Source organism: Amia ocellicauda, chromosome 1 (genome assembly GCF_036373705.1).
Source record: "Amia ocellicauda isolate fAmiCal2 chromosome 1, fAmiCal2.hap1, whole genome shotgun sequence".
Lineage (NCBI taxonomy): Eukaryota > Metazoa > Chordata > Actinopteri > Amiiformes > Amiidae > Amia > Amia ocellicauda.
In genome coordinates, this window is record NC_089850.1 from 27,525,959 (window position 1) to 27,550,699 (window position 24,741).

The 24,741-nt window shown below is 37.1% G+C and overlaps 2 protein-coding genes across 8 annotated transcripts in view; both read right to left on the reverse strand.

Moving 5' to 3' along the window:
• Positions 1-38: 38 nt before the first annotated feature.
• tmem181 (transmembrane protein 181) lies at positions 39-19,085 on the reverse strand. 4 transcript variants are annotated; one of them, XR_010816524.1, is made up of 18 exons: positions 18,685-19,084; positions 14,917-15,020; positions 13,043-13,110; positions 12,547-12,637; positions 11,284-11,405; positions 10,842-10,961; positions 10,289-10,369; positions 9,894-9,993; positions 9,372-9,502; positions 8,338-8,429; positions 7,990-8,047; positions 7,642-7,744; positions 7,492-7,543; positions 5,298-5,380; positions 3,251-3,340; positions 2,701-2,767; positions 1,868-2,580; positions 39-705 (listed from the first exon to the last, which is right to left on the reverse strand). XR_010816524.1 is itself a non-coding variant. In XM_066700391.1 (18 exons), exons 1-17 carry the CDS (start codon positions 18,816-18,818, stop codon positions 2,496-2,498), a joined length of 1,581 nt encoding a protein of 526 aa, XP_066556488.1. In that variant the 5' UTR covers positions 18,819-19,085; the 3' UTR covers positions 39-705; positions 2,465-2,495. The 4 variants fall into 4 exon arrangements, 3 of the variants coding, with proteins under 3 accessions (XP_066556488.1, XP_066556479.1, XP_066556496.1); XM_066700391.1 differs by having other exon boundaries at positions 2,465-2,580; positions 18,685-19,085; XM_066700382.1 differs by lacking the exon at positions 39-705 and having other exon boundaries at positions 1,577-2,161; positions 2,465-2,580; positions 18,685-19,085.
• Positions 19,086-21,162: 2,077 nt separating this feature from the next.
• Positions 21,163-24,741, reverse strand: part of tulp4a (TUB like protein 4a) — a 59,045-nt gene continuing 55,466 nt past the window's right edge. For all 4 annotated transcript variants that reach the window (XM_066700459.1, XM_066700440.1, XM_066700450.1 and 1 more), the window contains exon 15: positions 21,163-24,547. In XM_066700459.1, the coding sequence (XP_066556556.1) occupies positions 24,431-24,547 (117 nt within the window). In that variant the 3' untranslated portion in view covers positions 21,163-24,430. The remainder of the gene's footprint in view (positions 24,548-24,741) is intronic.

Genomic DNA, 24,741 nt, shown 5'->3' on the forward strand with positions numbered 1-24,741 from the left:
ATTCACAGATTTAAGTTAGGCAAATGGTAAGACAAAAGTGCATTTTTAAAAAGGTATTTAATGAATATACATCCTCAACACCAGTCTCATTTATATGTACAGCAATTCATTACAGAACTGTCTGTTTGATTCATGGTACAATGCTGCACTGTAGAAATTGCCATATTTTCCTCATGTTATGTTGTCAAGCACATTTTTCTCCACAAGAAAAAAATACCACATCTCAAAATGGAATACTTTTTACCAGCTGCCTAGAATTATAACCGGCATGGTTACTAAACTAAACAGTACGGTACATGCTCTCGGAATACAATTGAGTATTACAGCATTCAAACCACCATTATCCTGTCACTTTCATACAACAAACATTACCATCATCCTCAACTTTGATAAATCTGTACATTAGATAATTGGCACCACTTTAGAAGCAAGTGAAGATAAACAATATCCAGTAAATATATACAGTTGTATATGCAAGGCACAAAAGTACATTTTCTTAAACAGAAACTTTACTATAAGGACACTAGCTTTTCCCATACACTCCCATTTTTCTCTGTTACAGACTTTAAAACATCACTTCACCACAGCGTAACATTTGACAAAGCTGAACTTTCACTCGTCTTCCTTTTTTAATTAGTTATGATGTGCTAATGTAGAGCAGCATGTATAGTCACCTTTGGTAGGCAACTATGATGAAACACCAGCCTGAAAGACAAATTCATAGCTCAACTGTAGGGATTTTACATATAGTACAATATACAGTCCATAATTTTTTTTAATGTAGCTCTGCCTTAGACATTAACAAATTGTATAACCTTCTAATGAAGTACCCAAACCAAGTCCTGAATTCTAAGTAAGGTTGTTGGTGTAAAAGCCCACTAAAAACCAACACAAATAAAAATAACACGCACATTGACAGAGCAGCCACCAACATTTAAAAAAAAATGACTAGTATTTAAAGTTAGACTAGGAAAACCATAATCAATAATAACACCTTAAATATCACAATAAAATGCTGCAAGCCAAATTGTCCTTTCACTTTTTGGGTGAAATATGAAAAAATAGATGAATACCAATATATGAAAAAAGTGAGCAAACCTACCATTTCAAATTCCAAATCGCCCTGGATAAGGGCATCTGCCAAGAAATAAGGGCACCAAAAACTCTAATGTAACTACTTCAACTGAAAAACATATCTTTCCCTTAGAAAATAAAAGCTTTTTATTATGAGCTTCAGAAGCTGATAATATTGTGACATCCTTTTTTAGTGTATGTTGTAGGGAGGATCTATTGGGCAAATTCAAATAAAAGATATTTATTTACATTATTTATTTGAATTTGCCAAATAGATCCTCCCTACAACAGGTTTGCTAACTTTTTTCATATATTGGCATTCATCTATTTTTTCATATTTCACCCAAAAAGTGAAAGGACAATTTGGCTTGCAGCATTTTATTGTGATATTTAAGGTGTTATTATTGATTATGGTTTTCCTAGTCTAACTTTAAATACTTAAGTCATTTTTTTAATTTTGGTGGCTGCTCCGTCTATGCGTGTTATTTTTATTTGTGTTGGTTTTTAGTGGGCTTTTACACCAACAACCTTACTTAGAATTCAGGACTTAGTATCCTTATTTAAAAATATTATTAGCAATTAAAGTACCTGTCAGCTTCAGTATAGTGTATAGTTATGATTTAAAAAAAATGTACCAAAACCTAAAAGTCATGCGAGTATCCCCCGAAATGATTAACTTCTCTCATGCAAGAATCCTAGCACTTATGTGCCTAATTATATATTTTGTCTTGGTACTATAATACATTAAATTATAAAAGAAAACAAAACAAACAAAAAGGCAGGAGTGCAATACCTAAATTGATCCAAAAACGTTTGGAATGATGATGTGAAGTAGTATGTAAACATGACACCCCTTTACACTCAACCAGCAGCTCACTCTACTGAGAAGCTCAAGGGAATGAGAAAGGTCACATAAAAATCTCCACAATCAACAAATGATACATTCAAATAAAAAGCAAAGAAAGAAAGATACATTTACACGTGTTTTCATATTTGAAGTTAATGCAGATTTTAGAGTTTATATACATTTTACTTTAAAAATAATTAAATAAGAGCTCCCTTTTATTCACACATGTTCAGTTCTGTCCTGAAACATAAAATGAAAATAAAACTTAAGTATAACAAAAATGAAAATCAGGGTATTACATTTATTTTTGGTGAATACCTCACTTTCCAGTGAGCTGGATCTTATGACTCAAGTTACCATTTAAAATCTGTCACCAACAGTCTCCAGTGTGCGGCTGTGAACTTCTTTAAGTTACATTCAGTGGCACTTGATTTCTCAATTTCAATATATCCCATATACACTTAAACTATATTTTAATATTTGCACATATTGGGGCCATATTAGCTTGTTGCCAAATCTGAACCTTTATGTGAACAAACATGCCTGTCACTTCTGCTCTCCTGCAGCCAGTTCTTCAGTCACTGTCGGTCTCGTCCTGGAAATTGGTCGTGGCTTTGATTGCTCTTCCATTTTGGAGAGGCATTTCTTCATAGTCACTCCTTCACAGAAATAAAAAATATATACATTAAAGTTTTATGGAATTTGAACCTATTGGGTGAAGTTTTTTCCCCTGTGTGTTAGTTATCAAACTAGCCTTAGAAACAAAATCATGCATTTACCCATATATGACTTCATCATCCGAGTCATTCAGCATAGAAAAAGCAGGGTTGTCCTTCAGTTGGGAATCTGCACACAAAATAACTCCATTACTTCACTTCAGTATAAGATACTTACAATGTTTAACATAACACATTGCCCTTCTACAAAAAGTTATCAATTTCTTAATTAAAATAATAATACAAGGATTACATATTGGTTGCAATTTAAATACTTTGGGGAGACGTACAGAAAAAAGAACAGCAAACTTCTAAAATATAGTTCTGCAGAAAATCCTGAAGCTCATTAGAGAAACACTTCAACACCCTTCATTGTTAGTCAAACAAAACTTGCTGAAAACACACCAGAATTTAAATTCAGCAAACAGCCCCCTGAAATGCATGGTAGTTCATGAATAATTAAGAAAAGCTATTAACTGGCTACTTGAAATGTATAAGTAGTTGTACATTGATAAAGTACCTGAAATATTCTGGTAACTGAAAAAGTATATTGTACAGCAGTCATTGAACACTCTCACCCAGTATCATGTTAGAAGAAATACATTTGACTTACCATATAGTGCATTTTTTGAAGGCGAGTAGACAAACGCTAGCGTGTAGAGGTAAAAGTTGAGTAAACCGTAGAAGGATAAAAATTCAGCTGGTATTGATGGCATTAAGGATTTGTTTTCTTTATATCTTGAAAATTGTAATTATGTACAGTACTGTGCAAAAGTTTTAGGCAGGTTTGAAAAAATGCTGTTAAGTAAGAATGCTTTCAAAAATAGACATGTTAATAGATTATATTTATCAATTAACAAAACGCAAAGTGAGTGAACAGAAGAAAAATCTACATCAAATCCATATTTGCTGTGACCACCCTTTGCCTTCAAAACAGCATCAATTCTTCTAGGTACACTTGCACACAGTTTTTGAAGGAACTCGGCAGGTAGGTCGGCCCAGGCATCTTGGAGAACTGACCACAGTTCTTGTGTGGATTTAGGCAGCCTCAGTTGCTTCTCTCTCTTCATGTAATCCCACACAGACTCGATGATGTTGAGATCAGGGCTCTGTGGGGGCCATAACATCACTTCCAGGACTCCTTGTTCTTCTTTACACTGAAGATAGTTCTTAATGACTTAATGACTTAATGTCGCTGTGTGTTTGGGGTCGTTGTCATGCTGCAGACAAAATTTGGGGCCAATCAGATGCCTCCCTGATGGTATTGCATGATGGGTAAGTATCTGTCTGTACTTCTCAGCATTGAGGAGACCAATCATTCTGACCAAATCCCCAACTCAATTTGCAGAAACGCAGCCCAAAACTTGCAAGGAACCTCCACCATGCTTCTCAGTTGCCTGCATACAATCATTCGTGTCCTGCTCTCCAGCCCTTCGGCGAACAAACCGCCTTCTGCTACAGCCAAATATTTCACATTTTGACTCATCAGTCCAGAGCACCTGCTGCCATTTTTCTGCACCCCAGTTCCTGTGTTTTCATGCATAGTTGAGTCGCTTGACCTTGTTGCCACGTTGGAGGTATGACTTTCTGGCCGCAAGTCTTCCATGAAGGCCACTTCTGACCAGACTTCTCCGGACAGTAGATGGGTGTACCAGGGTCCCACTGTTTTCTACCAATTCTGTGCTGATGGCACTGCTGGACATCTTCCGATTGCGAAGGGAAGTAAGCATGATGTGTCTTTCATCTGCTGCAGTAAGTTTCCTCGGCCGACCACTGCGTCTCCGGTCCTCAGTGTTGCCCGTTTCTTTGTGCTTCTTCAAAAGAGCTTGGACAGCACATCTGGAAACCCCTGTCTGCCTTGAAATGTCTGCCTGGGAGAGACCTTGCTGATGCAGTATAACTACCTTGTGTCTCAGTCTTGCCATGGTGTCTGACTTTTGACAGTAAACGGTCTTCAGCAACTTCACCTTGTTAGCTGAGTTTGGCTGTTCCTCACCCAGTTTTATTCCTCCTACACAGCTGTTTCTGTTTCAGTTAATGATTAGGTTTCAACCTACATATTGAATTGATGATCATTAGCACCTGTTTGTTATAATTGTTTAATCATACATCTGACTATATGCCTACAAAATCCCTGACTTTGTGCAAGTGTACCTAGAAGAATTGATGCTGTTTTGAAGGCAAAGGGTGGTCACAGCAAATATGGATTTGATGTCGATTTTTCTTCCGTTCACTCACTTTGCATTTAGTTCATTGATAAATATAATCTATTAACATGTCTATTTTTGAAAGCATTCTTACTTTACAGCATTTTTTCACACCTGCATGAAACTTTTGCACAGTTCTGTAAAGTAAATCTAATGATTATTGAAAAAGCAAGAACCATGAATGGCAGATAATAAAATATGAAATAAATAAAACATGCAAGTATTGTAAATGTATAGTTTCCTTGATACAACATTCATTTGGATTAATAATTTTTTCCCTTCATGCTGCAGTGGAAAACATTTCATTGATTTTCTGTGAAACTAATTGTAGATTACCTTACAACTCACTCAGAGGTCCTGGTAGGCGAACAAAGTCAACTGCTAATCCTAATACTCAGAGTCAAAGAAGAGGAAGCTCATTCTGCTGATGATGTCAGACTTGTGAAAGGATATAGTTCTGATAGTGGGTTGACAGCTCAGCTACGAAGTTATCTTGCAGCACCTTTGCACCGAACCTCATGTAGAGTATCACAATGCTGGAAAAGGAAGACGGTCATAAAAACGGCCTTTAACTTCACGACTTGACACCTGTCCAGAACTGAAAGCACTATCTAAAGACTAAGCACTTAAACTAGACAAGAAATCAACATATCACAGATACACAGCAGATACATATAGTGAGGGAAAAAACTATTTGATCCCCTGCTGATTTTGTACGTTTGCCCACTGACAAAGAAATGATCAGTCTATAATTTTAATGGTAGGTGTATTTTAACAGTGAGAGACAGAATAACAACAAAAAAATCCAGAAAAACGCATTTCAAAAAAGTTATAAATTGATTTGCATGTTAATGAGGGAAATAAGTATTTGATCCCCTATCAATCAGCAAGATTTCTGGCTCCCAGGTGTCTTTTATACAGGTAATGAGCTGAGATTAGGAGCACTCTCTTAAAGGGAGTGCTCCTAATCTCAGCTTGTTACCTGTATAAAAGACACCTGTCCACAGAAGCAGTCAATCAATCAGATTCCAAACTCTCCACCATGGCCAAGACCAAAGAGTTGTCCAAGGATGTCAGAGACAAGATTGTAGACCTACACAAGGCTGGAATGGGCTACAAGACCATCGCCAAGAAGCTTGGTGAGGAGGTGACAACAGTTGGTGCGATTATTCGCAAATGGAAGAAACACAAAATAACTGTCAGTCTCCCTCAGTCTGGGGCTCCATGCAAGATCTCACCTCGTGGAGTTTCAATGATCATGAGAACGGTGAGGAATCAGCCCAGAACTACACGGGAGGATCTTGTTAGTGATCTCAAGGCAGCTGGGACCATAGTCACCAAGAAAACAATTGGTAACACACTACGCCGTGAAGGACTGAAATCCTGAAGCGCCCGCAAGGTCCCCCTGCTCAAGAAAGCACATGTACAGGCCTGTCTGAAGTTTGCCAATGAACATCTGAATGATTCAGAGGAGAACTGGGTGAAAGTGTTGTGGTCAGATGAGACCAAAATTGAGCTCATTGGCATCAACTCAACTCGCCGTGTTTGGAGGAGGAGGAATGACCCCAAGAACACCATCCCCACCGTCAAACATGGAGGTGGAAACATTATGCTTTGGGGGTGTTTTTCTGCTAAGGGGACAGGACAACTGCATCGCATCAAAGGGACGATGGACGGGGCCATGTACCGTCAAATCTTGGGTGAGAACCTCCTTCCCTCAGCCAGGGCATTGAAAATGGGTCGTGGATGGGTATTCCAGCATGACAATGACCCAAAACACACAGCCAAGGCAACAAAGGAGTGGCTCAAGAAGAAGCACATTAAGGTCCTGGAGTGGCCTAGCCAGTCTCCAGACCTTAATCCCATAGAAAATCTGTGGAGGGAGCTGAAGGTTCAAGTTGCCAAACATCAGCCTCGAAACCTTAATGACTTGGAGAGGATCTGCAAAGAGGAGTGGGACAAAATCCCTCCTGAGATGTGTGCAAACCTGGTGGCCAACTACAAGAAACGTCTGACCTCTGTGATTGCCAACAAGGGTTTTTCCACCAAGTACTAAGTCGAAGGGGTCAAATACTTATTTCCCTCATTAACATGCAAATCAATTTATAACTTTTTTGAAATGCGTTTTTCTGGAATTTTGTGTTGTTATTCTGTCTCTCACTGTTAAAATACACCTACCATTAAAATTATAGACTGATCATTTCTTTGTCAGTGGGCAAACGTACAAAATCAGCAGGGGATCAAATACTTTTTTCCCCTGACTGTATGGGTAAGTGGTAAATGGGCTGTTTCACAATTGTGAGAATTGTGCATTACCAAAAAATAATGCTTTTAGAAGTTAGAAAGTTGTGATTTAGGTGATTGATGAGTCAATTCAATACAATGTTTATATGTCCATCTGAACTATAACACATGTAACACAAATAAGATGACAATGGTAAAAAGTAAGTAGAACAGCTTCCTTGTGAATCTGGACACATTATACCTTCTACAAAACCACAAAAAATATCTCCAGTTTTTGAGACAGCAACAATACTAAAGCAACTCTGAACTGCTCTTTATGTGGCTAAATGTACAGTAAGCTCTGCATCACATTTAAATGGTAGAGGGTAGGTAGAGGCTGAAGCAATGTTTGTGCAAGACTTACCTTATAATCAGAACAACAAAGGTCAATGCTGTCAAAAACTTCAGTCTGAGATCTGATAAAAAATAGCAATAATAATTTAACTGAAAATACATCTAATCCAGGATGAATTAAACAAAATATAAGAAACCAGTGCACAGTGGAAAGCCTTACCTACATATGGCATGTTTTTCAGTTCAGAACAGGCTCTTACAATCAGAAAGATCAAATACAGAATATATAAGGAAGCTACAACCATGAAGAAAATCTTCATTCCCTGAAATTAAAAAAGTGAAAGTAAATTAAGTAAATGGCAAAGACAAATATGATGTTCTTGATTAAGTAAAAGGATATAAAGATACACTAAAAAATGCATCTGGCATTTATTATTTTTAAAGACTCACAGAATCTGTAATTTACGTTTTAATAAAGATTGTTTCTCTTACACTCAGACAAGCTTGAGATAATAAAGGAAGAAAACTAAATCAGCTGAACAATTACAAAAACAAAATCTTTGCTTACCTGGAAATTGCCAGTATCTACTTTATATTGGTAAGTTGGATCATGCAGCTCATTCACTCTGTAAAACAAATAAAAAATATAGGTAATAAGGTATAACAGAAATAAGGTAACACTGACAAAGCGCTGTTACAAAGTTGCATAATCACGGTTGAGTATATTTTAGTTATGACAATGTAATTTCATATCATGCTTCCAATAAGGATATGTAAAATTACATGTTTATAATTAGATGCAGTAATACTTTGCACAGTTAAACCACAACTGCCCCTTTAACATCTCATTTGGCAACTTTATGAGATATTACTTGTTCAAATTTCTTGTGTAAGAAAATATTTTGGTGTGACTTACGTTTGCCATATTCCCAGCGTCACAGCAGACAACCACAGAAGACCCACGATGAAAAACTTGGGCATATAGAAAGTCATGCATTTTCTTTCCCCCTAAAATTAAACAATTTTGAGATGTAAGCATTTGTTCAAGTTGCAAGGTTTAGAATTGTATGAACAAATATTCAAATTAAAAGAAGTATATTCAGTTCAATAGTATATTTGTTTTTTAATTAAAAACCAAAACTAACAGCCTCTACAACTGAATCTCCTCTTTTCATTATAACCATCATCTTCCATGGTTTTGCAACTTGTTCCTCCTCCTTCTCCTGATAATCAACAGATACAACTCGCAATTTAAAGGTCTCATAAGGTAACAAGGGCCTTTTGTGTTTCTCAATCTTTGGAGGTACAAAGTTAACATTTCTTGAGGGTCACAGCTCTTGATGGTTTATGGAGCCCTTCTTCGTAAGCTGGAGAAACCTTTAGATTGGTTCAACTGGGACACTGTTTGTACACCAGAAAACATTCATTTCAGAGTTTTGTGCCTCTGTTGCATGTGGGCTTACATTTTGAATTAGGTAACTATATAGATGACTTTACACAATAGCATGCCTATCATAATTTGTGCAACAATTGCTGCAGAACGTTAACGAGAACAAGAAAATCCTGCTTTGCTCATTCTATCTGGTTCATCTGGCAAATGATCCAAAAGAAAACAAAAATCTCACATTGATCCAAACAAGCAATATCGATGGTTACAGCAATTCCCACAAGCCTCCTAATGATTTGTTTAACTTTACAAATGAAAGATAGGGATGAGCTAGCCTTAAAGGTATCTATATCTGCCCTGATATTTCCCTTTAAGAAGTATTTGTAAATGGAGACAAACAGTGCAATTGACCTTTAGCTCAATGATATGAGGGAAGTTCACTCAAACAGCCGTTCTGAAGAGGCAGCTTTCACTACATCAAGGCCTTTTTTGTAATGAACTATAAAAACAACAAGCCCTTTCTGGGAACAAAAAAAACAAACTTCTGTCTTGAGGCCTCCCACCTGAACCCGAATTCCATGGTAAACACAGAGCCAGAAGAGCAGCAGAGCACACAGGAACATGGACTGGAAAAGGTCATCCAGCATTCCTGGAAACCAGCTGTTCACCAGGAACGAGAGCGGGAAGAACGGATCTGAAACACAGCAATGAAAACCAGTAAAAAACACACATATAAATACATTAAAAAAAAGCTTAAACTGATAGTTAGGGGTTAGGTTTCATATGTTAATTTCTCAAAAAACTAGTTTCTTCATATCAATGTGTCATTAAATAAATATATACAGTTTATTCTACATTACAATGATAGGATGAATTCAACTGGAATACATTGCATACATAGAAACATACATGAAATAAAAAACATAAAAAGAGGGAAAACATAATTCTCAATTGTATACACTACCACAGTACCCCTGTACAGTAAATGCAGAACTGCCACATTAAACCCCAAAGAGATACCTAAGCCAATCAGCTTTCATGTCTCGCCCATTGGCAGCCTCAGGAGTGAGAGAGGCTTGACTCACCATTATACAGCAGCAGCAGGGGAAGCAGGATGGACATCCACTTCTGCTCGATTCCCCAGTCCCTCATGGAGAACTTCCGCAGAGAGTGAGCGAACAGGCACTGAAACAGACACAGAGGGTGTTACCTGTGCTGCGTGCACATAGACACAAAGCTGAATGGCATCAATTTGTTCCAGCATTGTAACGAGGCTATGCGTTGTTTTTTTGGACTTCCAACTGTGTTACTCAGAGAGTGTCTGGCCTGTTCAACTACGAAGTACCAATTAAAAAAGGTGGCAGGGGGAACAGTTACATCTGAAATGACAGGCCTGTCCTCCTGAAAGCAGGAATACACCTAGGTTTGAACATAAATAACATTCTATAACACTTAAGCCGAGATTCAGTGAAACACTTACTGTGACCATGAAGGTTATAACCACAAACACAAACCGGAACCAGATTTCAACCTGGGAAAAAGCCGAGTTGTAGAACTTCCACTGCAAGAAGAAAATTCTCTCAGATTCAGGTCATCAATCACACATTCACATGCATTACAAATTTTGTACAGGTCAGATCATTCTACCAGTCAAATGGGATGTTTTTTCCCCTATCAGCCTGTATGCTCAAAGATTTGCATCCATACAATGCGTTATCCAAGCATCCAAACCCTTGGCTGACCAGCTATCAATTATCATAGTTGTCAATGAAACAAGGTCACATGTCTGCCTTGTAAATTGATTACAAATAAGGGAATTAAGGTAGGATTTATTTATTTGCACAAATCTCTTCCTTATCCTATTAGCTTTTCTGGGGGATTTTCAGTGTCAATATGCAGGATTATAAATTTCAAACTCCACAGCTTTCACAAAATAGTTTTTTACAACGTAGTTATCATCAATTGAATGCATTCCTGATGCTATAGGGCAGCGCAACATTTATTTATGTCGAGAGCTTTTGTTTTCTGCTCACCGTAAAGTTAACCTCCTTAATGTTGTACTTCAGATCCTCGAGTTTCTGGAAACTGACGTTGATCTGATACTGAGTGTAATTGAGATATCCCAGGTGTACGACAATAATCTCCTCACATTTCTGTATGTAACAAAGAGCAAGTTGAAGGGAAAAAAGCTAAAATAAATTTTAACCAAACGATTCATGTCAACTAAAAACACACTCCAGACAAAAACAACTGTTGGTAATCCATGTCCATTTCTCATGCAGATGAATTAAATAGGGTTAATCCTGGCATTACTTGTTTAGCAAGAACAGAGGCAGTTAAACATTAGCTCTATCTGGATTCCAGGAAGACAAAAGCTTTTGTACCTCATAAGACATGCACTGATCATGATGATAAATCACTGTGAAAGGCTGTTATTTCTATGTACTGCTTCAGCTACACAAGCGTAATACTTACAGATCCACAATGCAGGGACCTCTTCTTGTGATGGACATCGTTATTTATGTGCATCACACTGGCATCCTGCATGACACCCTTAATTTCCACATTCATATCAAACTCCCGACCAATGTTCACACCTATAAAAGTACAGATCATACACATTAGCCTTCAGCATTGCTTTGAAGTTGGAAGAACATGTCTGAGCAAAGATACAGCGTATACACCGATCAGCCATAACATTATGACCACTGACAGGTGAAGTGAATAACACTGATAATATCGTTATCATGGCACCTGTCAGTGGGTGGGATATATTAGGCAGCAAGTGAACATTTTGTCCTCAAAGTTGATGTGTTAGAAGCAGGAAAAATGGGCAAGTGGAAGGATCTGAGCGACTTTGACAAGGGCCAAATTGTGATGGCTAGATGACTGGGTCAGAGCATCTCCAAAACTGCAGCTCTTGTGGGGTGTTCCTGGGCTGCAGTGGTCAGTACCTATCAAAAGTGGTCAAAGGAAGGAAAAGCGGTGAACCGGCGACAGGGTCATGGGCGGCCAAGGCTCATTGATGCACGTGGGGAGCGAAGGCTGGCCCGTGTGGTCCGATCCAACAGACGAGCTACTGTAGCTCAAATTGATGAAAAAGTGAATGCTGGTTCTGATAGAAAGGTGTCAGAACACACAGTGCATCGCAGTTTGTTGCGTATGGGGCTGCGTAGCCGCAGACCAGTCAGGGTGCCCATGCTGACCCCTTTCCACTGCCCGAAAGCGCCTACAATGGGCACGTGAGCATCAGAACTGGACCACGGAGCAATGGAAGAAGGTGGCCTGGTCTGATGAATCATGAGTTCAAGGTGTTGACTTGGCCTCCAAAGTCCCCAGATCTCAACCCAATCGAGCATCTGTGGGATGTGCTGGACAAACAAGTCCGATCCATGGAGGCCCCACCTCGCAACTTACAGGACTTAAAGGATCTGCTGCTAACGTCTTGGTGCCAGATACCACAGCACACCTTCAGAGGTCTAGTGGAGTCCATGCCTCGATGGGTCAGGGCTGTTTTGGCGGCAAAAGGGGGACCTACACAATATTAAGCAGGTGGTCATAATGTTATAGCTGATGGGTGTATATTAAAGTGATTTGATTATATATCTGCTGTAAATTATGAACTATTGTATTAATTCCAGAGTCCTCTCTTACATTTCAAATGTTATTTTCCTGCTTGTGCTAGCGGTCTGATTCATTGACTGTTTTTTGTGGGCAGTACAGGACAAACTTTCTCACCATTGGCTTGGTCCAGCTGAATGAGACATGTGAGCCACAGTTGCTGGTTATATGTAGATAAAGGCCGAGACAACAAATGGAACGAGCCCGTCTGAAATAAATAAAAACATTCAAACTATTTAGTCAATGACTGATATAATGTGAGCACAAAAAAATATGGGAACCCCCACCCCTCAAAGAGTATGATTCAGTAATTACTTTAATGGAGAGAGCAGCAGGGGATAGTTTAAACAGCTTAAATTCAAGGTTTTAAATCACAAAACAAAAACGGATGGAAGACAACTGAACATAAAAGGGACAGACTATGGACCATGAACTTCATTTACCAGTAATTTACCTTGAATTTAAAATGTGTTTTAAACAGAAGACATTGAGAACACACATTGAGAATTGTGTCATAAGTGAATAAAATAGAGATATAAATGTTTTAGAAGCTAGGGTCAGACTCAGGGTCCAGAACACAGTTGGTGATGTTCTTCAAAGTGCATGAACTGACCTTCAGAGAGCTGTTTGGCATCAGCAGGGTGCTGCCACTAGAGGTTGACGCATCAATGATTTTTGGACCTGTAGGAAAAAAATAAAAAATGTAAAAGTTTAAAAACTTATTTTATTTTGTATTGTACTGCAATGACAAGTTTACAGTGGAGTTATTATTCATTATTCATCTAGGTTATTCATTCCTTCCTTAGTCATTCCTTCATGCATTCTATAATTAATTACCTGATATAGTCAGGACTGTACATCTGTAATGAATAAATATCAGAGGGGGAACAAATGTCTTTTGTTGCGTCTGAATTAAAATATTGTAAAAAGGGGGAAAATCATTCCCTTCCACTAACAATCTCCTTGGGCAAAATCCTGTTTATGATGAGGTTTCATTTTCCACCTGAGAAACTGACTGAAAGACTTGCCATACACTGAGACAAATTGCTATTATCCTCACTTCCTGCAAGCAGTTACAATAATGGACTGTGTGTGTGTATAGGAGGAGTAGAAATCAGCCACCTGTCAATATTATTTTACTCAAGATAGAAATGATGGAAGAAGAGAAGAGAAGTATTTGGGAAGAAGGCAGTTGTAGCACCTAATACAGACATTGTTTTATTAGCTTTATAAATCTCAGACTGTAAGTGGCTTGAGCAGTGTGAGTAAGCAGTACATGCGAGATAAGAAATATTTTATCATATGGGCTTGGTCCTCACAGCTTTTACCTACATGAGACGAACAAAGGTCAATACAAATTGCCACATTCAGCCTACCTACCAAGGACCAAGCAAGAGCAACTAATTTCTCATATGTTCCTTTAAACAGAAACAGCTGCAATTGCCTTACAGGGAGAGGGACCATAGAATTGTATTTGGAATTTTTAGATGAAAAAGGGGATATACATTAAGAATATTATATGGTTTTCAGTCATTACAATTATTCTAGTATAAACCTCACCTCCACTTCGTAAAACTTTAAAGTAAATAGATCCCTATATAATTTCTCATATCTTTCCTAAATTATATGATTTATCTGTGTATACAAGATCAATTCACAAGCAACAGTTACTGTAATTCAGGTGAGCAGCAAGTATGTGCCTAAATATAGAAAGGCAACTATATTGCTAAAAAAATGATATATATTACATTTTATCCAAAATGATTTCAAAACCATTTATTTTTTAAATAGGGCAGCACAAATACAACATGTTGTTTACAGATTATTGTGTTTGGAATTGTATGTATTTTCAAGAATATGTTCATATTCACCTGTACAGTTGATTTAATAGGTGTATGAAGTGTAAGCATCTGAATAACTGTGGAGTAAGTGTATTGCATAATACTTACAAAATAGAAAATGCACACTTTTAAATACTGTAACTGCTTTTAGCACTGAGCAGCTCATAAGCTGTCATATGATTGTACTTAAACCACCTCCTTGCAACTCTCATGATCACTTAAACAGAGTATGTTGTTGACAAAATGTTTATTTCACTTTGTTTAATCCACACACTTAATGTTGTAAAATTGGGCAAAGCTCATTTACCTGAGACCATCTTTAAACCAGTCTGAAGCTTGTGGTACTATACCAAGTTAGAATTCCCCGGTAGATAAGGTACAATCACTGGAATGCATTATAAAAGTGAGATAGAGATTTACAAACCTTTAAATCCAAAAGGATGTGCACTCCCAAGATCACAATACTTCTCATAACTAAAAAGTATAATTGTATGATTTTGTGCCTCTTTATGTGCTTTGCTTGAGAGGTGGGCATTTCCCCAAAGGTTCAGTGGAACAGAGAAGATAAAATCTCATCCAGCACCCTCACACAGGAAGCCTTGTAAAAAACAGCACAGGTAGACAGACAAACACCTTGTAAACCTACCTGCAATTCCAATGAAGACAGTAAGGCCGAAGCATATGAAGAAAACGATAAAGACCAGAACAAAATGACGCTTGGAGAGAGTGTACAACCGCATTGGAGCCAACCTGGAGAGAAAGGAAAAAGTGAGCTATGACTTCCCTTCAACAGACCAAGAATTTACAACTTGTGATAGCTGAACACTTTAATTGACATTTGTACGTAGTAAGCTCTCTGTGATTATATTACATATTTATGCATGCCTACAACATGGGAAGACTGTGCAGTTTGCTTTCTTGTCACAGACATCATCCTGTAGAGCAGTCGATGAGCCCTTGGCCATAATTGATCACAATTAATTACAGCATCCACATGCATCCAATAGAAGATATTACTTTATTTTGTACCTCTCCTTGATTTTACATGAGTAAATACAAACCTGTTCATCAGAGCTGGCAAAAGAAACTAGAGAGTTTAGGGTACAATGACAATGCAGGGGTTTACTTGTGCCAAACCCAAGACAGTACAACATGAGCAAAATGTCACTGAAATAGCAAGAATGAAACAATTGTCGGTGTTTCATGAAATATGACCTTTAGCTATAATCCACATTTGTACAATGTTTTATATATTAACATGCCAAATCAGACTACAAATAAAAATCACTGGTTACATTTATCTGTATCCTATACGTCTGCTGGGTATGTGTGTCTGCTAATAAATAAATACATAAAACATGCATACCTACATAAAACTATTACCACTAGAAATTGAAAACGCAGTAGTATATATGAAAATGGACAATACTTATGTCAACCCAGATCTGTCAATATCGTGTGCTCTTTAGCAACCTCATCCATTTTGTATATGATGTTACATTGTTTTATTTTATCATATTGTGCAATGCAGCTAATGTTTGCTTAGATATAACATGACGATTCTAATTTTCTCCAAACTTTCATATGACAAAAGTAAATACAATGTTAATGCACTGCTACGATCTCTTCCCCATTTATTTTTTATGGCTAGTGACACTGCGGCACATAACCCAATCATCATTCACCAAAAACAGCTGCACACTATACATGAAAGCTGCTTTTCTTTGACCTTTTACAATGATTGCAGCACCACCCAGCCAAACAATAGCAAGTCAACCTACTCTGCAGCTACAGGACTGCCACTAGATTGAGTGCATTAACAGTCAACAACTATTCAGAAATGACTACCATAAAGTCAAATATAAAATGTTACATGGCATTTCGGAAAGAGGATGAAAGCACCCTAGTTCATTAAAAAAAATACAAATGCAACAATTTTATTTTGGAAATTGTGATGGAACTAGTTTTTACTGGAATCTAAGATATGTGTGCACACCAAAAAAAAAAAGACACGTTTTACTGTGTAGTAAGGACATTCATTCTTTGTATTTATAGACTTCATCACTGTTGTGGTTTACAGTACAGAAACAAAAATCGATGTTTAAAACTAATGCATGCATGCATGTCTGTATGTACACATCCTGATATTAATCACAATCTGCTGTCAGGTCCTACATTATCTGTGCAAGTGTAATAGACCTTCTCACATACCGTACAACTTATCTTTTTGAGCTACCTTACATTTCTAAGTAATGGGGCGTTAGTTTAGTTCACAAAAGACCAATGTCCCTTTACAGTAAAAAAAAAAGCCCCTCCAGTGACAAAATCCAACACCTTTTATATCAGTGTAGTTGCCGATTACATCAAACGAAGACAAAAACAGTTAATGTACGAAGTTTGCATATAAACAAATGTAAAGCCGACTTCAGCTGCGCAGCTGCGTGTGTGCAGGTACAGGACCTGCACGACATCAGTCAACTGACCGCAACACAACAGCATGCGTGGGGCGCACAGGACACGGCGTGGACACAGCAACACGACTCTGAGGAAAGTTGCATTTGTACCCCAGCTTATCTTATGTGAAGCCTACACATGTTTGGGAAGAAATTAACTCACGGTTCCATGTTTTTTCCCCCAGCGGAGCCAGGCTGAAATCAAATGAAAACCTCTACAGAGCCAGCTCACATCCGCATATCTCAGCGGACGCGACGGTGCGTGGACTTTACGTCACTGCACAGAGCAACACCCCGATCACATGACGGGGGACTGGGGCGAGGGAGGGGCGCAGCTCGGTTGCGCAGGGAGTACAGTATGCTGCTGTGTGCACATGCAAAACCGAGATTATCTGCACATTTCATTGCATAGCTTTCCCGTGTTTCAAGTAATATGCTACTTTTTTTTTTTAAGAATAAGAACCAAAATGACAAACTTGTTGGACACTGCAGCCACGTTTGGACAATTAGTGAATAGCAATGTGAAGATGTGTTCTTCTCTGCAATGGGAAGTGAACTTGTGTGGTAGCAACACTGCCATTTTTTAAAATAATAATCATACTACTGAACACCACGTGGACTGCAGCAGGGTATTTTGGATGATTGGAGACACATCATTATAATGGCCCTGTGTTTTAGTAAAGCCACTGGCGCAGAAACTCAATGAAAGTGAAGGCGAGATGGACGATGTTCAGCTCAAACACCAGCTCTTGATATTTTGCTTTACATACCCTTACCTGAGAAGGAGCTATTGCTGAAGCTGACCATATCACATCAAAACCAAAATAGAAAGCAGTAGATAGATACGTATTGTTTTACTGGCCAACTATCACGTTACTGTAGTAATATAGTCAACTAAAATACATATAAAATGTACGAGTTTTAGTAGGCTTCAGCTATTTACTTATAGGTGTAATTCAATGTTTAAAGTACAACTGATTACTGTTGTAGTGCGCAGTTACTATGAACCCCTACACCAAGTCATGTTTGCTTTAGACTGTCTTTGCGCCTTTTTACTCGGCTCATTTGATTGATTCACAAGGGCTAAATGTGTTTATCCACACAATTCACCCAGTGTCTCCACTGACCATTTCAGTAATGTTGTTCTCATTGTATAAGCCTAGTACACATCTCTTCCTGCCTGTATTTCTTTCTGTTTCTTTTTTTATTCACACGCAATAGTTTTTCTTGCCCTTCGCATATTGTTAAAGTTAAAGTTTAAACATTGTGTTATATACTAGTATAGCGTATTTTAAGCGACTTGCTTGTTTTGTTATAAAACACTACCTGACAGATACATTAAGCATTTTGGAAAATGTGGCCAAGCATACATGCTATAGAAGAATACATTGGATTTTGAGTAGTCTATCCTTTCAAATCCTACACTAAAGCTGAGGTAAATCAAAATGGCTGCTTGGATTCCTACAAATATGATTAGATCTAATTATCTTTATCTTTCCCTGTCTTTCTTTTTTTCTACGAAGGCTATGGCAGGTGGATTGAATTGTCCAGTCCCACACGTTTACATTTTATTTGATACAACTTAAAATATAAACAATATTTTAATTTACTGTAGAAAATAAATAAAGGCAGTCCATACTGCCATACTGTTTAATTGTTATATATACGATTTGTTTTCAGGATTTAAACACTGGTTTTAAATCTATTTAAATGAGACCACAAAAAGACGAGAAATGCGTTATATCGGGAATACATACAGTAAATTAAATGCAAGCCATCGGCGTGTTTATACAGCTTCAGATTAAATATATATGCATTTAATTTGAATTAATCTACATAATGCAATGAAACGTAATTCAATGGCATGGTCAATGAGAAATAATCCGTAAACCTGACTTGTAAAGCATGTCTGAACTGAACTGAAAAATTGATCCCACCAAGTCGATACATGTTAAATTTACCTGTAATACCGATCATCTCTGTACGGTGTGAGATCCTCCTTTAATTCTTTGTATGCTTCTTGTACCTTTTTGCAGAAATATTTCAGTTCGCTGTAGAGAGGGTTTTCGAAGCTGGGATAGTCGGAGTCCATCATGTTTCACGTATTGAAATCCCCCCAAAAGACGGGTTTGAACAAACAATATATATATATTCAAATTGTAGATGTCAACTTTGTGTTTTTGTGGTACAGTGGGAGCTGCAGTTGAACCCTTTGTATCTGTTGTTAAAGCGACGATTTGAACAGGAGGAGAGCAGCCGCGCCGCCCGAGCGGATCACACGCACTGCGCCGTTCAGGACCGAGGAGAGAGCGCGGCGCGCCGGCACAGCCGTCATCCCAGCACCTATCATCATACAATTCATGCGCTTTACAGCGACACTGAGCTTTTCTTGCATCAGATGATCAAACTGTTTTTAAAACAAGTATATGCGTAAGCACTGTGATTTTGAATAACTGGATAAGTGGCATTCATTTGCGTAGAGAAAGATGATCCACATCCGGTGAGCTCACTCCTATCAGTATCTCCCTCCCCTGGAGATGCTGAATTACAAACACATGCTTAAATACATGGTTATGTAGTACACGACACACGAAGGGTTTTGTGTAAAATGGATTCATGTAGATCGATCTTAACACGCGGTTAATCAATCAACAAACACCTCGTTAGGTATTGCTTTCGACGGGATGTGATGGGTTATGGTACAGCTATATAACTTGGAATTTTAGCTTACAGCATGTAGTATTTGTCTTAATCCTGATGCCTTTCACATCCTTTACTCGATCATTAAAGGTCTATAATAATAAAATGACAACACAGAACATGGATCAACTACAAAATAGTAAAAGTGTGGGACCAACAGTAAAACACAGTAAATGTATTAGGGCGTAAAGTGTCCTGAATAACATGTTGCGACATATAATGTCTGTAGATTCACGGACTCTAACAAAACAAATCCATCAACGCTGGGAGTTGAATGTAACTATGTAATGGCAGCCTTGTAGCCATTATTAATAAAAGCTCTATGTAGCATATATTGGATATGGCAACCCATTACTGACAACATTCCCCATTAGTTCTTTAAATACGTTCAGTGGTACATATTTTTCTGTAGAAAAATACATACAGTACATTTAATGTCAGTTGATCTTTATTATTCAGCTTGCATAATATATAATTAAGGTTGTTTTAGAGTTAGGAAAGATTTAAGTAGGCCAATTATTTGAGATTTTTCATAACAGTTAACTATTGTGTCCCCAGTGATTATTCTTACATGACAGTATTATATAGTACTGATATTAACCGATACAAAATAAAACAACAAATACATTTTTCTCAGTCTGCAAATTTTATTAAGCAACAGCTGGACAACTCACAACTTTTTTTTTTCTTTTTTTTTTTTTTTCTTTTCCTAGGGAGAAAACAAAAAAACAAACAAAAAAAAAAAACATTAGGGCAGTTTGTTACTTCCATGTCATTACAGTACATTACAAAACCTGGCACAAACCAGTTACAATAGTTATAGTTGTACCATTTAAGGTAACAGCTGCACATCTGGAAAAACAAAACAAAATAAAGAATCAAAAGTAATAAACCAACAGAGCAGTTTAATGTCCCTCTTCCTTATGGTGGATTCCTTATCCTTTACAAATGGTGTTAAAATCCAGAAAAAACTGATCAAAAAGTCAGTGTCAATGTTAACATTCATTAACAGCCAAACAGTGGCATCACTGAAATGCTGAATACAAGTAAAGGATCATTTGGATGAAGAAAACTACTTTAGTTTATCTGCACAATTGCTCTTCAGAAAACACAAAGCCTCAAACTTAAAATTCAAACATAAAGATTGTTCAAATACAGTACTAAATAATGCATTTATAACCAAATGCAACAACCTTTTCCAGCATATGCTATGGTGACTTTTTAAATTACTTTTTACTAATCAGAAGCAAACCCATGCTTTTTTCCTCAGTTACTATCAAATCATTTTCTTCTAATGGCATTAGGAAAATGTGACAAATACAAAACTGTAAAATGAGTTGCACAAAGAAAAAAAAAATGGCATGCCTTATCACCACAAACTTTATTATTTGCAGAGATTCTGATACCAAGTCAAACAAAAGAATGTCATCATTTTGGTTATTCAAGTATTTTTTTTATATTAAACATATAATACACTGATCAGTTTTACGCAAGTGACAAACATCATATAGTAAGCTGTCTGAAACAAACCACTGCCTCAACTCAATTGTAAAATGCTTTAGACAATAATATAGGTCATATTTTCTTTCATTTTTAACTGAATTTGGTACATATTTATGAAAGTTATCTTTTAAAATAAATACAAAATAATCCAACACTAAAAATTAAATAAAATAAAAAGTGTAACCTGTGTGTAACCTGTGTGACTGGGGGGGCTGGTATTCGTGCTGACAAGGCAAATATATGTGTATGTGTGTTTCTATATATAGAGGGAGTGAGGGAGAGAGAGTGGGGGAGAGGGAGAGAAAGAGACGCACACACACAATTATCAAAACAAAAAACTCAAAAACACTGATGGAATCTGTTGACTTCACAAATAACACCAACAAAATTCACTCTATGGACAAGTCCTGTGCTACTACAAAAACGACTACGCTCAACCACATAGTATTTACTAATTTCGTCCTGTTGCATAACCCCCATCAACCCCTCACAATACATTGGTAACACATTTCTTAAACACATAGAAGACCTTCCCAGCAAATACAAATCTAACAATTAGTTTAAGAAATGTTTTGGAATAAATAAACTATAGGAACCACCAGTATAAGGATGAATAAAGATTCATTGTCAACTTTCATATATAACCTGTCTAAACGTACTGTCAAAACATAACTCATAGAAGAAACAAAAAAACATGTTTTCTTAAACAAAGAAATATATTGCACAAATAAACTGTCAATGCCAGGCAATCAAAGCATACATAAAAAGAACAGAAAAAACAACATTCTACATTCTTTTTCTAAGTGAGAAAAGGTTGCATTGAACCCACAAGTTCACCCTGACTTTGTTTTTTCAGCCAATGTGACCAGTTATTTATTACAGCAAACAATTTACTCAGACCTGTCTGCCTCACCCATCTGAAGCCCAATCTTGAGATCACACAAATCAAACCGGAATCTAATCGACTCAATTGATGTCGCCCGACGTATTAGTGCTTACCAATCAATCTCTACACCACGTGAAGCAAGATGCTAGGCAAGCAAATTGTGCCAGGACTAGAACCTTTAAAAGACACACTTCATTAGTGTAGAAATGAAATACTAACTCTGATTCAGTCACACTTTTTTCCTGTAAAGAATGTTACTTTCTATTTGTTATAACAGAATGTATTTTGAATGATGCGTAAACAGCATCTTAAATTGCATAAAACAATTTCATCTTAAAACCAACCTCCAAACATTTTGCCATAACGGACCATTACAACTATTTATTTATTTGTCTTGAAAGCATTCAAATTCTGCTTCCTTTCGGATGTTCATTCCAACAGGGCATTTGCCACAATGTGATATTTTTTCTACAGGCTAATGAATCCCATAAAGGACTTCAAAATGGAGGACACACTTACACATTTTATAAAGAGGACCAAACAGTGATAGATAGAGTCAGATAAACATTCACCATGTTATGGGCAGAGCTGATGGCAAACAACGTACATCACTTACACACATGACCGTACGACTATCTATCGCTTGGTGTACATAATGAAAAATTCTCAAATATATAAGGTGGAACTGTTACAAGTACCACAATCCAGCCTTTGGCAAGACACAAATTACATTTCTCAACTTTGGGATTAATCATGGGAATACATATTTGTACCAGATTGGACATTACTTGGCATTAAAGATCAAATTTGGCTGAAAACCGACATTTATAAAAAGAAACCTTTGTAAACACAAGTCTTGCAGATGTGGAGAGACCATATGCATTCTCACTAAATGAATGGGCATGCAAATCGTGGCTCACACTGACAGACCCTTTCGCTTTTTTCAATTTATAAAGGGGAAAAATGTGCGGTCTGCTCCTGCCCGATGCAAATATGGAGGTGATCACGTCACACCTTTAATCAAAGGCTACAATAAACAATTCTGTATCTTCTAACAATGTCCTTCATCAGGTCAACTTCCACCACTGACAGACTATGAGCCTGGTGTGTTTAATCTGTGATGAAATTTTGAAAAGCGTCATTGCATTCTTCAATTACATTTTCACATACTGTCAGCCTGAAAACAATATCCCTCCCCAAAACACTGGTTCGCTTTACAATGATTGAATGATATGTAATGCACGCTTACATGATACAAAATAAAAAAGTATGAAATGGCAATTATGAAATATACAAAAATATGTCCTGTACCTTGCTTACAGAGCAGTTGATGCTCGTAAAGAATGCCTTTATGATCACTTCACAGAAGCGACAGGAGGTGAAAACCACTTCATATGAGAAAACGTATAATACTGTTTAACTCTCACTTAAACTTTTTTTTTTTTTCTTGGTGACAGCTGTCACGATGAACAATTAAAAGTTGACTTACACATCCAGAACAACACAGCAACCAATAACAAACAAAAACAAAAAAAGGAAATTTAAATTTAAAAAGGTAGAATCTTAATTTAGCCTCCTGTCTCCCAAATTAAATTAACATCTTCAAATTCATGTAAACAAGGTACTAAGATTGCTTAATGCTACATAAATAGAAAGAACAATAATAATTAGAATATCAATGATCAAACAATATATACATTTAAATATATCTTATAACACAGAAATTGTTCTACAGGAGCTTCAATGCACTGAACTATGGGAGCCAATGATAATTCATTCAAGCAAGTTCCTCCAATCTAAAAGCAAAAAAACTGTATTTTTATATTAATTGCAGGACTTTCAGTTTATTTTCCATTTGATCTTTTTCATTTCAAGTACTATCCTTGTGAATTTCAAAGCTAAAATCAACATCAAGAGATACTGTTTTCATGTTCATTTGGGAAAAAAAGCCCAACAATTGTCCTGTAGCCTTCTTCAATACTTATACAAAGCACAAAATTAGGCACTAACAAATTCATATATTTATAGCTGAGCCAAACATAATGTAAAAACTTAGAATGTCATTTTTTGTTGAAATGTATAATATTCATAATAAAGCCCAAAGAAAAGTTTTATTTTTATTTTCCATTAAAGAAGTTATGTTTTCTCTAATTTCTTACAGCTATTGATTTCAGTGCTCTGTAGTACCTGTAAGGTCTAGCAATGAGCTATTACTTTTCCAGATATCATTTTCAAGTATTACTGTTGTGTTTAAAAACTGGACTGAAAAACTCCATGTAACAGTATTAATAGGAAACAAAACATATGATATAAGGCAGTCTGTAAAGAGGACAGTCTGTTTCTACTAGCTTCTGTAAGCTAGAGCAGCATATAAATTGCAGAACAACCACAGTAAGCTAAGCCCACGTTCCCAAGAGTGACCTCAGGGTCATTATCGTCACCGTTTCCTGGACCCTGTACTAGAAATACAGCCCCTCAATATGGCGGCGAAAGGCCTTGCATTCCTGCCATCTTGGCGAATTCCGGACACAATGCACAATGAACAAAAAACGCTTTTGTTTCACTATTAAGATGACCCTCGAAAAGAGCAGCCAGTGTTTTCTTTGTCAAGCATCTCTTCACTTGAGGCGCTGGGTAACATTGGCGAGGGCCACTGCAAAGGCCTGCACTGCCGAGAAGGGGTACTGAAAGTCCAGGATGTAAGCATTGCCGTCAATCCTCCCGAACTGCATCACCTGAAAAATAGGACAACAGCGACCGTTTAAAATCATTGAAAAGAAACTCACTGTTTTACAGACATATAGAGCTATAGATATATTACATTTTTTTATTTTTTTTTAACAAACACATGCAAGTATGAAAAATATTTATAAAAGGTCTTCAAAAAACCTGTCATATGCATACATATGTTCTTAGACATAGTAATTAG

Coding starts and splice junctions, on each gene's coding strand:
- tmem181 (XM_066700391.1), bottom strand. CDS start 18,818: ATGATGGACTCCGACTATCCCAGCTTCGAAAACCCTCTCTACAGCGAA. Junction 12,638..13,042: donor TGCCAAACAGCTCTCTGAAG/GTCAGTTCATGC, acceptor TATTTATTTCAG/ACGGGCTCGTTCCATTTGTT. Junction 11,406..12,546: donor TCAGCTGGACCAAGCCAATG/GTGAGAAAGTTT, acceptor GTACTTTTATAG/GTGTGAACATTGGTCGGGAG.